Genomic DNA, 15,476 nt, shown 5'->3' with positions numbered 1-15,476 from the left:
CGGATGGTTGGACTGTTCGACCTGGGAACTAGTCCCCTAGAACGATTCCCTATCCCGTCGAATTTTAAAAACCTTGATTGAATGCTATCAATTTTTTAATTTTCATCTTATTAATATTTTGTATTATACAAGGATGTTCTTAGCCTTTTTTTTTTCTTTACATGAAACATACCAACCAATTAAGTAGGGGGGCAATTGGGTGGGTTTGGGTTGAGCTTTATCCCAACTCGTTCAACCCATCAACCCATTAATGTGACCCATTTAAAAAAAATATAAATGGGCCGGTTGAACCCAAAGCCACCTTGACCCAATCCAATCGACCCAGCCAATTAATTTGTTAAGTCATTAAAAACAAAATTGTAACCGAAACCAGGAACTGGCACGAGGAAAAATGTAACAGAACGAAGCAAAAAGGAAAAGAAAACAATTTGACCGTTAAGAGAGATCTATTCCATATCGTATTGGATTCGATCTTGATCTCATTTACCACTTTTTAAGGCTTCGGACTGAAACGATGAAGAGCCGAGGTGAAATCGAAGGAAGATTGGGTCTGGCCTGGGTTGTGACAAAATACGAAGGGAACAAGAAAACTGGGGAAGTACAGTCAAGGCAGCAGCAAATATTTGTTGCAACGAGCAACGGTTTTGGTCTTGAAGGCTTGAAGGAAAGGACATTTTGGTGTCTTAGAGCAGAAGAGAGGAAAAGATGGCGAAAGCTGCATCAGAGGTTGAAGAACTACCGAAGGCTATCGTGCGCAGAGTTGTGAAGGATAAACTCGCTGGTCCGTCCAATCAAGACGAAATCAATGCCACAAAGATGCTCTCCTCGCTTTCTCCGAGAGCACCAGGATCTTCGTTGATTGCAACGTAAGACTTGCTTCCAAATCTTTTTCCGCCCTCCCTCTTTCTCTGTGTTTTTTTGGATCTGGGATTCCAATTAAAATCAACGCTCGTCAAATAATATTACGTCGGGGAAATCGTCTTGTCTTGAATCTTTTTTAGGGTTTCCTGAATTAGCGGCATTTCTTTTCTGTCAACTTTCAATTGTATCTTTATTTCAGATGATTAGGAGCAGATTTTGTTATTGTGGATGGATTATGACTGTTATTTGGGAAATCATTTTGGTGTCTTAGTGGAGAAGAGAGGAAAAGATGGCGAAAGCTGCATCAGAGGAGAAAGAGCTGTCGAAGGCTATCGTGCGCAGAGTTGTGAAGGATAAACTCGCTCGTTCGTTCGATCAAGACGAAATCAATGTCCACAAAGATGCTCTCCTTGATTTGTCCGAGAGCGCCAGGATCTTCGTTCACTACCTCTCTGCTACGTAAGACTTACTTTCAAATCTTTTTCCGCCCTCCCTCTTTCTCTGTTTTTTATTTTATTTTATTTTATTTATTTTTGGGGCTGGGATTCCAATTAAAATCAACGCTTGTCAAATAATTTTGGGTCGGGGAAATTGTCAAATAATCTTTTTCCGGGTTTCCTGAATTAGCGTTTACTTCGGGCTGCATTTCTTTTGTGTTAATTTTTAACAGTATCTTTATTTCAGATGATTAGGAGCAGATATCGTTATTGTGGATGGATTATGACTGTTATTTGGGAAATCAGTAGCATAGTGTCACGGGGCTAACCGGCGAGGCCCCGTGACATTGTTTTTATTTGGAGTTTTTTAAAACATTGTACTCCACCCATCCTATAGCCAATTTCCCCTTTTCTTATTGTGTAATGGGCTACGAAATTTTTATGTGTTTGCTTGTAAAGTCTGCACATAACTGTGTAATAAGGATAATTTATGCTCTACTGTAGTATGATTAGAATCTTTAAAAGCCACAGACTTCTAGTTAAATGTGGATAAACTTAGACGAAATCCATCAGTCTATTCATAGATCATATCAAAATTATCATCTTGAGATTCTTAGCTCCAGTTGGGGAGGGCACATCACGTAGGGCTGGGCATCTTGTGTTTTTACAAGGTCAAAAGCTGGTTCAGGTTCCTATTTAGAGAAGTGAAAGTATGCATCTAGTTTGAAAAATCAGTTAGGTTGATTCCTGGATAGGATAAGAGTATTAATTTGTTTGCAAAAGAAGAGGTTGGGATGGTTGAATTACTGGTGGGGGCTCCAGGTCCCGGGATGCAACAAGGGGCTAATCTCTCTCTCCACCCCTGTTTTACTTGTGATTTGCACTTAGTTTGTTTCAGTTATATTCTGTATATAGTCCCTTGCATTTGAATCTTTCCTGAATGGAGGAGTTTCTTCTTCATTGTTAATAAAATTTCTATTTTTATTGCTAATGATAGAAAAAAGGATAAAAAAAGCAGTGGGTCTCTTCCATGCATTTCTTAGTCCTAGGTTTAAAATAAAAATACACCTAACCAGTTGCATTCTTCCACACAATATCAAGAAGAAAAGGATACGAGAGAAGATTTTGGCCAACTCCTTTGGACAAGTCCAAATCTGATGGTGGCTATGTTTGTCCAGTGGGTTGATTTCAGAACTTGAAGATCTTATAAGTGTGGCCCATAAATGCTCTTGGACATATCCAAAGCAACACCAATTTCTTTGTTCTTGTTTTACTTCTGGAACTTGTAGCTGCTAGGTCTTTAGCTGTTTAGGAGGATGAAGCTGCTTTATTCTTACGGGGAGAAAGCAATATTATGGGTTGTAGAAGCTTCAACTCTCTGTTGTGAATTTTAAGTCTATGTACTTTCATACACATCATGTTATACTGTATGGTCAAACAAATATAGTAAAAGTTGTTAGTTCTTACTAGTGTCATCAATGCAGTGAGGCGACAACATGTATTTTTAGCCAAGGTTCTAAATATTGATATAGACAGATATGCTAGATGGGGCATATCCAACTTTACCCTGAGATGCTTTATATTTTATTTTGTTTTTTTTTCAAACATGTTCAGGGGGTTCGGTATAAGGCCTGTCTACCCCCTGAAATAGGTCAAACCCAAAACACTTGGTATTTTTGAAAGGGATGAGATATCCATCCTATAGACGCCCAAAGATTGCGGAATAAGGGGCGAATTTTAAAAATTTATCTCTCCCTTCAACTGGGAATCGTATTCCCTATTTAGAAAATCATATTTTCAAGGATCAATCTTGAACCATAAACTGAACCAGATCTGAACCAAAAAGGAGTGGGAGAGGATTATACCTGATACGGAGAAATACTATCTCCCAATGGAGGTGTTCACGCCCAAAGAAGGATCCAAAATCTGCTCGCACTGAAGATGGCGCAGTGAAGGATGGAGCAGAATCAACAATGTTTTTCAAAAGAACTTGACCCTTCGCAAGAATCAACTGGACGGCTTGTGAGTACAGATCCAATCAATCTTTTCCCAAAAGATTGAGATCAAGATCAAATCTTGATTGCTCCTAAGAACTGGAGATCGAACTGAAGGAATGGCAATGGCAGGAAAAGAGGATTGGCGATTTAAGATCGAACTGGAGATCGATCTCATTTGGGGACATGAGGATTGGCGATTTAAGATTATTCATTGACAAGTTAAAAAGGAAAAGAGGGGACAAATGGGAGGACCATTAATACTAGATCAAGGCATGCGGGAGAACAAATACCCTGTTGAGAGAAATCCAAAACAAATCTTTTAGTTAGTTTGTTCTTGTTTTAATTTTGTTTTGAGTTTTGTCTTGCCCAAGGACGGGCAAGAGTTTAAGTGTGGGGGATTTGATGAGAGTAGAATTTATCATATTTTTAGCCCCAATTATTATGTCTTTTATACTAAATTAGCATCTAATTGGACTCATATCTCTTGTATTTTGGTCTAGGGTATGAAAGAAGGCATCAAGAGCAAAGAAAGACAAATCGGATGATTTTTCACAGTTTCGACATCGTTCAGTGATCTAGGCCTAACTCACGTTTCCGAACTCTGAATGGGCTGATTCAAGATCCACTGGAAAGATAAGAGAATAATCCACAACTTTCATGTTTTGGGCTTTCGCAGATTCAGCCTGCATCGAAGTCAATTCCGGGCCCAAAGTCGTGGCAAATTCATAGGAAGGCCCAATCCGCAGCTGAAACACAACTCGCAGAAAAGCCTGGCTGAAGCCCAATTCGCAGAGGATGTCTATTACGAATCCAAGAACATGAAACTAAGAAGAATCCTTATAGATTTAAATTCTTGATGTAAACTTAGAGTGATAAAAGGATTGAGTTCAAGAGATAAAGAGATAGGATTAGAATTAGGATAGGACTTTCTATTTCTTGTAAAGATCAACTTCAAGAGAAAGTAGGAGACCACCCCATCCCCTTTAATCTATATAAAGGAGGGGGTGGACCAGCTTTAGGTATCACTGGATCACTGAATCATTAAATCATTCAACTTCTGATTTGAATCAAGAAGGAAGGAGCAATCAGAAAGAAGGGTTCAAGAAAGGTTCAAGAATTCAAGAAACTTCAAGAAGAGGAGATCTCAGCACCATGGGCGAATTCAAGAGTTCTTTCTTCACCTGTGATTGTTTTAATTCTTCCATCATGAATTGATTTGTTTTCTTGCTAGGGTTATGGAAAGCCTAATCATGTTAATGAATATATTTTTATTTTCTTGATTCATCCAAGATAGTGATTTCTATATAGTCTATAAATTTTTGTGCTTAATGCAATTAAGAGATTGGCCACCCTGGCAGCTGAGACAGGCCACCCCAACTGATTAAGTTCAAAGATTCAATTAATCCTACACTGTATGTGCCTAGGGTCTCACCCTGGCAGATAAGACATGCCACCCCAACTGACTTAGTGGCACTACAGTGTCAGCCTTATCAGGATAGGTCTCCCCAGACCGACCTACTGGCTGTGAACATTCTAAACTAACACGAGTCTCATTAAGTATCCAGTTTAAGGGTATTACATAGAAACATACCAAGGGAACATGAATCAAATATGCACTTTTATTCATTTACAATAAACTCATAAAGTACATCATTCTGATTGAAGCTAAGGGCATACAAAACTGTCCAACAGAAGTATCTCAGTTTTCACCCGCAGAGTGACATTTTGTTTCATAAAAGCATTTTCAAAGCCTGGTTTCTAAAGTCTTAGAGAAGAAGATTACCAAACTGTTAGGCCAATTCTTTATCACAAATGGGTTGGAATATGGTTCGAGGGGATTTTGCTGTACATCTGTTAAACACCTTTCGTCGGGAAAATTATTTGTTGTTGAAGTTTTTGCGACTCAAAACTAATTGATTGATTAAGCATGCTCTATTTAGTAGGCTTTTGCCCGTTATGGTAATTTAGTAGGCTTTTGTAGTTCCATTTGAAGCTTACTTTATTTTATTAACAGATAAGAAGGAAATCATCTCCAATTTTGGAAGAAGCAAAATCTTCAATTGATGTGATTTTCTTCACCACGATCTCAATGGGCTTTATTTCTGTTGCATCTTGCAGTGAAGATATTACTCGAGCTATTATCTATGCCTTAATTGACAGAAGTGATTCTGAACTGGGCGAGCCGCTTACACTGTTTCTGTATAGGCCTTGGCTTCCTTTACCTTTGGAAGCAGGTAAGTGAAATTAATCCTTGGTTTCCTTTTCTAATTTTATGTTGTCCTTGGTTTCCTTTGTTTTATAGGAAAGTTTGAGGCAACGACTATGGTATCCATGATGTTCAATGTGGGAATCAAGAAATATTTTGATATGACCCTTCTTTCTTGTGCCTATGCTAGAACTAGGGAACGTACTCAAGGTCTTGTATCTTTTTTTGGTCACACCTATAGATTACTTTAAGCATTCAAAGTTGTTGACAATATGTTTTGATACAGGTTTAGAAGCTTTTAGGTTACTTGGCCAACATCTTGACATGGGTGAGACTCACCAAGGTCATGTTGTTCTTGTTTTGCATTGGATGAATTTTTTGAAGAATTGGGTCTTGAGACGGAGATTGGATCATTAGAACATTTATTACATTATGAAGAGCAGAACACCGGGAGGGTAGTTCCTTTAGTTCTTGGTCTCCTTTGCATTTGCAATCTGAAGGTAAGCCATATGTGATATACAAGTTTATTGAATCCTCATAGCATTCAACTGAATTGGTAAGAGGGCTTTGGACGGAGTTTTATTAGGTTGGTTTGGTTAGCATTGCATAGTTTCCTGGAAACCTTTAGAAAACAGAGCGTAGTTTTATTCTAATGTGTGGTTTGCTGTTGTTGAGAAGTTGTTGCCAAGAAGGGAACAATTTTAAACAGCCAAAGTTTGCATTCTTTTTCTTTTGTTCTATTTCCCTCCTTCCTTTCCTCTCTCTGTCCCTCATCCCAAATAAATCTAAGCTAATCCATCCTTGTTTATATGTTTGTCTAATGGGGAAACATATGGCAAATGTTCTGTTTCATTTTTCTTTTGTCAATGCTTTCGTGAATGCCGATTCCAGCCACGTAATTGTCTAATCATGTGGCGGTGTTTATTACTATGGACAAATTCATAGACTTGGAACTGAAAACTAGAAGTATTTATTTAAAGAATAAATTATAATTATAATTTCGATAATATAACCTGAATAAAATTTACAAAAAATGATTATTATTGATATATTAATAAATTAAACATTTTAACTAATATTATCTATCGGAATTGGCATTTATAACATAAAATATGGTAAAAGATATTAGAGAATTAAGAAAATCTTGTACATACTTTACAAAACAACTTGTTCCGGTTATGAATTGGTTCAGGACAGGGAATACCATGGAACCAATTATTATTGGAGACAAAATCATGGAACCAGAACCGTTATAATTCTAGAATTATAAACGGTTCTGAGCTGTTTGTGTTCAACGGGCAAATGCGACCCACTGACAGCCCTAATTCTAGAATAAGGATCATGGGAAGACAGGTGCTGCGATAAGTCTGGTATTTCTTTTTTCTATCTCCTCGGGGATTTGCTTTTCTTGGTTATGACCTTTTCAACATATTGCCAATGTTGAACCCTTTGCTGTTGTAGGGTATGATTGTATAGTGGGATGTTGATTCTGGACCCAAACAAATCGATAAGTACTTCCACAAAATGACAACCATGCCAATGTGTGTGCATTATTAGCAGTTGGAATTGTCTATTGCAGTATCAAGAATGACCGTAGGGCTTGTAAGCCAAAATTTTATTTATATGCCAAAATTATTTATATGCTAACATTTCCTTATTGTTGTTTCTATTGTCAATATTTTGTGTTGTTTTCTTAAACTAATCCAAGACATCTTCACGCATTGACACTTGTAGGAGGTTATGTCGACGCAAATGATTCAAGTATTTGAGTTGGTGTGTAATAGTGGGCCTTGGCGTTGCATATGCAGGAACACAGGATTAGAAGGTGAAGTATCTCAGTTTTCACCCGCAGAGTGACATTTTGTTTCATAAAAGCATTTTCAAAGCCTGGTTTCTAAAGTCCTAGAGAAGAAGATTACCAAACTATTAGCCAATTCTTTATCACAAATGGGTTGGTATATGGTTCAAGGGGATTTTGCTGTACATCTGTTAAACACCTTTCATCGAGAATATTATTTGTTGTTGAAGTTTTTGCGACTCAAAACTAATTGAATGGTTAAGCATGCTCTATTTAGTAGGCTTTTGCCCGTTATGGTAATGTATCAGAACATATGTTGTATAGTGTTTATTGTTTTTTAGAATTTTGATGAATTAAATATGCATTTCCATTTGAAAATTACTTTATTTTATTAACAGACAAGATGGAAATCACCTCCAATTTTGGAAGATGCAAAATCTTCAATTGGTATGATTTTCTTCACCACGATCTCATTGGGCTTTATTTCTGTTGCGACTTGCAGTGAAGATGTTACTTGAGCTATTATCTTTGCCTTAATGGACATAAGTAATTCAGAACTGGGCGAACCGCTTACTCTGTTTCTGTATAGGCCTTGCTTCCTATACCTTTGGAAGTAGGTAAGTGAAATTAATCCTTGGTTTCCTTTTCTAGTTTTATGTTGTCCTTAGTTTCCTTTGTTTTATAGGAAAGTTTGAGGCAGCAACTGTGGTATCCACGATGTTCAATGAGGGAATCAAGAACTATTTTGATATGACCCTTCATTCTTGGGCCTATGCTAGAACTAGGGAACGTACTCAATGTCTTGAATCTTTTTTTGGTTACACCTATTGATTACTTTTAGCATTCAAAGCTGTTGAAATATGTTTTGATACAGCTTTAGAATCTTCTAGGTTATTGGGCCAATATCTTGACATGGGTGAGACTCACCAAGATCATGTGGTTCTTGTTATTGCATTGGATGAATATTTTGAAGAATTTGGTCTTGGGACGAAGATTGGATCATTAGAACATTTAGTACATTATTTAGAGCAGAACACCTGGAGGGTAGTTCCTTTACAAATTTGTTGAATCCTCATAGCATTCAACTGAACTGGTAAGAGGGCTTTGGACGGAGTTTTATTAGGTTGGTTTGTTTAGCATTGCATAGTTTCCTAGAAAACTTTATAAAACAGAGCATAGTTGGGGCCAATTTTAGTCACACCTCCTGCAGTTTCCCAAACAAATTTTGAAGTACATACACCTTCCAATTGATTAAAGGTCTGTTTGGTTTGCAGCCGTAAATGGAATTAGAATCGAAATCCTTCGGAATCGGAATCGGAATGGTCCATTCCCATAGTTTATTTGGTTCAGACAAGAATGGGAATGGGAATTTAAATCAGCAGGAATGGGATTTCATTCTCAAGGGAGGGAGGGGAGGGAATGGCCATTCCCTCAAATGGGGGAATGCCATTCCAGTACCCGCATGAAATGGTAATTGACAATGTTATGAGACTACTTTCCTTTTGAACGTCCCGATGTAAAAATTTACACGAGATGTTTTTGTTATTTATTTCTATTGTAGAAGATAATGGTTCGATGTTTCCAATGATTGTTTTGGGTACTAGTTTCTTCTTTTATTTATTGATTGCAACTCTTTGGTGGAAATTTGATCTAGATGCCTTCTCCAATTTATTTTAGTACAATTTCTACTTATAAATGAGTCTGTACGCATCGGATAAGTAATCTGCATGAAAGGGTTTACTAATGGTATGCGTTTGAGTGAGTACAAAATGGAAGCAATACCTAGGGTGAGTGGAGTTTTCTTCTAAGGTATGGTTTGCTGTTGTAGAGAAGTTGTTGCCAGCAAGGGAACAATTTTAAACAGCCAAAGTCTGCATTCTTTTTCTTTTGTTCTCTTTACCTCCGTCCTTCCCTCTCTCTGTCCCTCATCCCAAACACATCTAAGCTCATCCAGCCTTGTTTATATGTTTGTCTAATGGGAAAACATATTCTAAATGTTCCGTTTCATTTTTCTTTTGTCAATGCTTTCTTGAATGTGGATTCCAGCCACGTAACTGTCTAATCTTGTGGCGGTGTTTATTTTTATGAATTCTGTTTCCACATGCTTAGTGGATTTCCTCTTGCATCATTTTTTCTGCTAAGTCGATGATTGTTCCTTCCGAAGCTTCAAATGGTTGTTGCTTTGGAAGTTTGCTACTCAAGATAGGACTTTCAATGGGCTGGGTTTTGGTAGAACCAACCTCGAATCGATTATTATTACTATGGACAAAATTATAGTCCCAGAACTGAAAACTAGAAGTATTTACTTAAAGAATAATTTAAAATTTGAATTTCGATAATATAACTTAATAAAATTTACAGAAAATGATTATTATTGATATATTAATAAATTAAACATTTTAACTAATATTATCTATCAGAATTGGCATTTATAACATAAAATATGGTAAAAGGTATTGGAGAATTAAGAAAATCTTGTACATACTTTATAAAACAAATTGGTTCCGGGTATGAATTGGTTCAGGACAGGGAATACCTAGCACTGACCCAATTATTATTTGAGACAAAATCATGGAACCAGAACCGTTATAATTCTAGAACTATAAACGGTTCTGATCTGTTTGTGTTCATCGGGCAAATGTGACCCACTGGCTGCCCTAATTCTAGAATAAGGATCATGGGAAGACAAGACCTGCAATAAGTCTGGTATTTCTTTTCCTTCTCCACGGGGATTTGCTTTTCTTGGTTGTGACCTTTCCAACTCATTGCCAATGTTGAAACCTTTGCTGTTGTAGGGGATGATTGTATAGTGGGATGTTGATTCTAGACACAAACAGATCGATAAGTACTTCCACAAAATGACAACCATGCCAATGTGTGTGCATTATTAGTAGTTGGCATTGTCATCTGCAGTATCAAGAATGACCGTAGGGCTTGTAAGCAAACATTTTTTTTATGCCAAAATTTTTTATATGCTAACATTTCCTTATTGTTGTTTCTATTGTCAATTTTTTTTTGTGTTGTTTTCTTAAACTAATCCGAGACATCTTCAAGCATTGATTCTTGTAGAAGGTTATGTCGACGCAAATTATTCAAGTATTTGAGTTGGTGTGTAATAGTGGGTCTTGGCGTTGCATATGCAGGAACACAGGATTAGAAGGTGAAGTATCTCAGTTTTCACCCGCAGAGTGACATTTTGATTCATAAAAGCATTTTCAAAGCCTGGTTTCTAAAGTCTTAGAGAAGAAGATTACCAAACTATTAGGCCAATACTTTATAACAAATGGGTTGGAATATGGTTCGAGGGGATTTTGTTGTACATCTGTTAAACACCTTTCATCGGGAATATTATTTGTTGTTGAAGTTTTTGCGACTCAAAACTATTTGAATGGTTAAGCATGCTCTATTTAGTAAGCTTTTGCCCATTATGGTAATGTATCAGAACATATGTTGTATAGTGTTTATTGTTTTTTAGAATTTTGATGAATTAAATATGCAGTGCCATTTGAAGCTTACTTTATTTTATTAACAGACAAGAAGGAAATCATCTCCAATTTTGGAAGATGCAAAATTTTCAATTGATATGATTTTCTTCACCACGATCTCATTGGGCTTTATTTCTATTGCGTCTTGCAGTGAAGATGTTACTCGAGCTATTATCTTTGCCTTAATGGACAGAAGTGATTCTGAATTGGTAAGAGGGCTTTGGATAGAGTTTTATTAGGTTGGTTTGTTTAGCATTGCATAGTTTCCTAGAAAACTTTATAAAACAGAGCATAGTTGGGGCCAAATTTTAGTCACACCTCTTGCAGTTTTCCAAACAGATTTTGAAGTACATACACCTTCCAATTGATTAAGGGTCTGTTTGGTTTGCAGCTGCAAATGGAATTAGAATCGAAATCCTCCATAATCGGAATCGGAATGGTCAATTCACATAGTTTATTTGGTTCAGACAGGAATGGGAATGGGAATTTAAATCAGCAGGAATGGGATTTCATTCCCAAGGGACGGAGGGGAGGGAACGGTCATTCCCTTAAATGGGGGGATGCCATTCCAGTACGCACATGAAATGGTAATTGACAATGTTATGAGACTACTTTCCTTTTGAACGTCCCCATGTAAAAATTTCCACGAGATATTTTTGTTGTTTATTTCTATTGCAGAAGATAATGGTTCGTTGTTTCCAATGATTGTTTTGGGTACTAGTTTCCTCTTTTATTTATTTATTGCGAATCCTTGGTGGAAATTTGATTTAGATGCTTTCTCCATTTTATTTTAGTACAATTTCTACTTAGAAATGAGTCTGTACACATCGGATAAGTAATCTTCATGAAAGGGTTTACTAATGGTATGCGTTTGATTGTGTACAAAATGGAAGCAATACCTTGGGTGAGTGGGGTTTTCTTCTAATGTGTGGATTTCCTCTTCCATCATTTCGTCGGCTAAGTTGCAATTTCGTTTTATTTTAGTACAATTTCTACTTAGAAATGAGTCTGTAGGCATCGGATAAGTAATCTGCCTGAAAGGGTTTACTAATGGTATGCGTTTGAGTGAGTACAAAATGGAAGCAATACCTAGGGAGAGTGGAGTTTTGGGTACTAGTTTCCAATGATTGTTTTGGGTACTAGTTTCTTCTTTTATTTATAGATTGTGACTCCTTGGTGGAAATTTGATCTAGATGCTTTCTCCGTTTTATTTTAGTACAATTTCTACTTAGAAATGAGTCTGTACGCATCGGATAAGTAATCTACATGAAAGGGTTTACTAATGGTATGCGTTTGAGTGAGTACAAAATGGAAGCAATACCTAGGGAGATTGGAGTTTTCTTCTAATGTATAGTTTGCTGTTGTAGAGAAGTTGTTACCAACAAGGGAACAATTTTAAACAGCCAAAGTCTGCATTCTTTTTCTTTTGTTCTCTTTCTCTCCGTTCTTCCCTCTCTCTGTCCCTCATCCCAAACACATCTATGCTAATCCAGCCTTGTTTATATGTTTGTCTAATGGGGAAACATATTCTAAATCTTCCGTTTCATTTTTCTTTGTCATTTCTTTCGTGAATGCAAATTCCAGGCACGTAACTATCTAATCTTGTGGCGGTGTTTATTTTTATGAATTCTGTTTCCACAAGCTTAGTGGATTTCCTATTCCATCATTTTGTCAGCTAAGTCGATGATTGTTCCTTCCGAAGCTTCAAATGGTTGTTGCTTTGGAAGTTTGCAACTCAAGATAGGGCTTCCAATGGGTTTGGTTTTGGTAGAACCAACCTCGAATTGATTATTATTACTATGGAAAAATTCATATACCTGGAACCGAAAACTAGATGTATTTATTTAAAGAATAAATTAAAATTTGAATGTCGACAATATAATCGTAATAAAATTTACAGAAAATGATTATTATTGATATATTAATAAATTAAACATTTTAACCAATATTATCTATCAAAATTGGCATTTATAACATAAAATATGGTAAAAGATATTGGAGAATTAAGAAAATCTTGTACATACTTTATAAAACAACTGGTTCCGAGTATGAATTGGTTCAGGACAGGGAATACCATGCACTGACAATTATTTTGAGACAAAATCATGGAACCAGAACCATTATAATTCTAGAATTATAAACGGTTCTGATCTGTTTGTGTTCGCCGAGCAAATGCAACCCACTGGCAGCCCTAATTCTAGAATAAGGATCATGGGAAGACAGGAGCTGCAATAAGTCTAGTATTTCTTTTTCTTCTCCATGGGGATTTGCTTTTCTTGATTGTGACCTTTTCAACGCATTTCCAATGTTGAAATTGTTTTACAGTTTTGTATGCCCTTAGCTTCAATCAGAATGATGTACTTTATGAGTTTATTGTAAATGAATAAAAGTTCCTATTTGATTCATGTTCCCTTGGTATGTTTCTGTGTAATACCCTTAAACTGGACACTTAATGAGACTCGTCTTAGTTTAGAATGTTCACAGCCAGTAGGTCGGTCTGGGGAGACCTATCCTGATAAGGCTGACACTGTTGTGCCACCAAGTCGGTTGGGGTGGCCTGTCTCAGCTGCCAGGGTGAGACCCTAGGCACATACAGTGTAGGATCAATTGAATCTTTGAACTGGACCAGATTTCAAGTATTGCCCTGGACCTTGGAGATTGATGGGCAAAACTGGAAAGTTACACCCGACCCCTAGACTCGATTATGATACTGCACTAGGTGTCGGATTTGAAAGAATGGTAGGATCCATCTAATGGACGCCATAAAGGTTGCGGAATGGGTGGGGCGAATTTCAAAAATTTCCTACCTTCTCCCAACTGGGAATCATATTCCCTGAATTTAGAATACAATATTCAAGGATCTATTTGAACCCTAATCAAACCAGATCTGTACCAAAAGATAAATGGGAGGATTATACCTGATCCGGAGAAGCAGTATCTCCCAAAGTTGGTGTTCACGCCCAAAGAATGCTCCAAGATCTGTCCCTGCTGAAGATGACACAGCTGTGGATGGAACAGAACCAGCAGGGTGCGTCCTACACACTGGATCTTTCACAAGAATCTCCTTGATGTACTAAACACTGAATTCTTTCAGTCTTTCTTGCAAGACTGATGTCAAGAACTGGTTTCTTGACTTTCTTTTCTGCAAGGATCAAATCTTGCAATAATGCAGATGGCGGCGGCAGGAGGAGATTTCCAGAAACAAAAAAGGCTGAACTGTTTTCTTTTCTGGAGAGAATGAGATCTAATCTCAATTCGCAGGAACCCTTCTTGCTTACAAAAACCTCTTGGATCGAAATCTTATTTCTCTCTCTTGGTTCATTCAAAAATCTCCTCCCTTTCTTCTTGATTAAGAAATTTCCTAATTAGGAGTTATCCCAATCCAAATCAGTATTTGGATAGGGGATAATCTTAATCCCTTTCCCAGATAGAGTTAGCTTACTCCTGATCTTATCAGGAGGTTACCAGATTCAAATCTGATTTGAATTTGGTCTCTAAGAGTGGATAAGGCTAAGAGCCCAATCCTTTTTGCTAACTTCAATCTCAAATTCGCCCCATTGATGGGTGATCATATCAGCCCACCTCGAAATGGGCTTTTGGCCCATTAAGTATTCAGTGTTTAATTAGTTTCCAATCTGCTGCCCAGTTGGGCTTCTTTGTATGGCGTGGGACCCAAGCATTGATCTACACACCAGCCACATGGGTTCGGCCCAGCCTTTAATACAAGGCCCAGCCGAATTCACTGAAAATCTCAATGAACCCCTTGAGTCCATCGTATGAACCCTATGGGCCCAACACTTACATTAAGTGGTCCCTGGGCCAAGCCATCTTATAAAAACCCAGGGACTGTGGGCAGGTGCAAGATTAGCCCATCAGGTATTATCCTAAATGGTCTTACACTTAACCTCTCAGCCCTTAATGATCAAGCACTGCCCGACAAGAGAGGACTTCTCCATCGGCTGCAAGGAACAGTGCCGCACTCTCCTCTCACATGGATCCCGGGAATTAAAACCATTTGCAAACATTTTGAAACCGTACATATATATGTAAATATATTAATTTTGCAAAAACAAAATTCCAACGATTGAAATCAACTGCCGGCAGTTTGGTTTCCATCAGAGAGAGTGCATTCCCGATCATTACCCTTTGTCCGACAAAGTGGCTGATTCTGTCACTATGACCACCCACTCAGATGAATTCTCAAACTGCCCCAACATACCCAGGTTTTGATCCCCACTAAGGATCTCACTGATTGGCATATCAAAGGCAGGCTGATCCAGCACCTAGTGAAGTGTCATAATCGAGTCTAGGGGTCAGGTGTAACTTTCCAGTTTTGCCCATCTATCTCCAAGGTCCAGGGCAAGACTGGAAATCTGGTCCGGTTCAAGGATTCAAGTAATCCCATGCTATATGTGCCTCGGGTCTTACCCTGATGGCTGAGACAGGCCATCCCAACACTTGGTGGCACACCAGTATCAGCCTTGGAAGGATAAATCTCCCCAGACTTATCCAACGGCTGTGAACATTTAAAACTAACATGAGTCTCTACAAATGTCCAGTTTTAGGGTTTTACACAGAATTAAACCAAACAACATGAATCAAACATGCACTTTATTTATTTCCACTAAATAACAAAAGTACATCAAAATGATTGAAGCTAAGGGCATACAAAACTGTCTAACAGCTCCCACT

At 37.6% G+C, this 15,476-nt stretch overlaps 1 protein-coding gene across 16 annotated transcripts; it reads left to right on the top strand.

Moving 5' to 3' along the window:
- The first annotated feature begins 365 nt into the window (after positions 1–365).
- On the top strand, positions 366–11,464 carry LOC104590960 (DNA polymerase II subunit B4-like). Of its 16 annotated transcripts, none has more exons than XR_016078851.1 (10): positions 369–866; positions 1,133–1,320; positions 5,414–5,711; positions 5,788–6,001; positions 6,963–7,103; positions 7,236–7,326; positions 7,802–7,916; positions 10,354–10,459; positions 10,936–10,993; positions 11,176–11,464. XR_016078851.1 is itself a non-coding variant. In XM_088892307.1 (10 exons), exons 2-4 carry the CDS (start codon positions 1,151–1,153, stop codon positions 5,916–5,918), a joined length of 417 nt encoding a protein of 138 aa, XP_088748433.1. In that variant the 5' UTR covers positions 372–866; positions 1,133–1,150; the 3' UTR covers positions 5,919–6,001; positions 6,963–7,103; positions 7,236–7,326; positions 7,802–7,916; positions 10,095–10,459; positions 10,936–10,993; positions 11,176–11,464. The 16 variants fall into 16 exon arrangements, 14 of the variants coding, with proteins under 14 accessions (XP_088748449.1, XP_088748447.1, XP_088748441.1 ...); XM_088892307.1 differs by having other exon boundaries at positions 372–866; positions 5,414–5,529; positions 10,095–10,459; XM_088892323.1 differs by adding an exon at positions 10,095–10,235 and having other exon boundaries at positions 366–866; positions 5,310–7,103; positions 10,443–10,459.
- Positions 11,465–15,476: the final 4,012 nt, after the last annotated feature.

Source organism: Nelumbo nucifera, chromosome 1 (assembly GCF_055504915.1).
Source record: "Nelumbo nucifera cultivar China Antique chromosome 1, China Antique-T2T, whole genome shotgun sequence".
NCBI classification, from domain to species: Eukaryota; Viridiplantae; Streptophyta; class Magnoliopsida; order Proteales; family Nelumbonaceae; genus Nelumbo; species Nelumbo nucifera.
Note: the sequence above shows the minus strand (reverse complement) of the source record. Positions and strands in the feature narration are given on the sequence as shown.

Bases quoted from the DNA above. Each gene is read 5' to 3' on its own strand.
- LOC104590960 (XM_088892315.1), top strand. From the start codon at position 1,151: ATGGCGAAAGCTGCATCAGAGGAGAAAGAGCTGTCGAAGGCTATCGTG. The intron at 1,321-5,413 runs GTAAGACTTACT...TGCATCTTGCAG, and splicing joins GTTCACTACCTCTCTGCTAC to TGAAGATATTACTCGAGCTA. The intron at 5,530-5,787 runs GTAAGTGAAATT...GTTTTGATACAG, and splicing joins TCCTTTACCTTTGGAAGCAG to GTTTAGAAGCTTTTAGGTTA.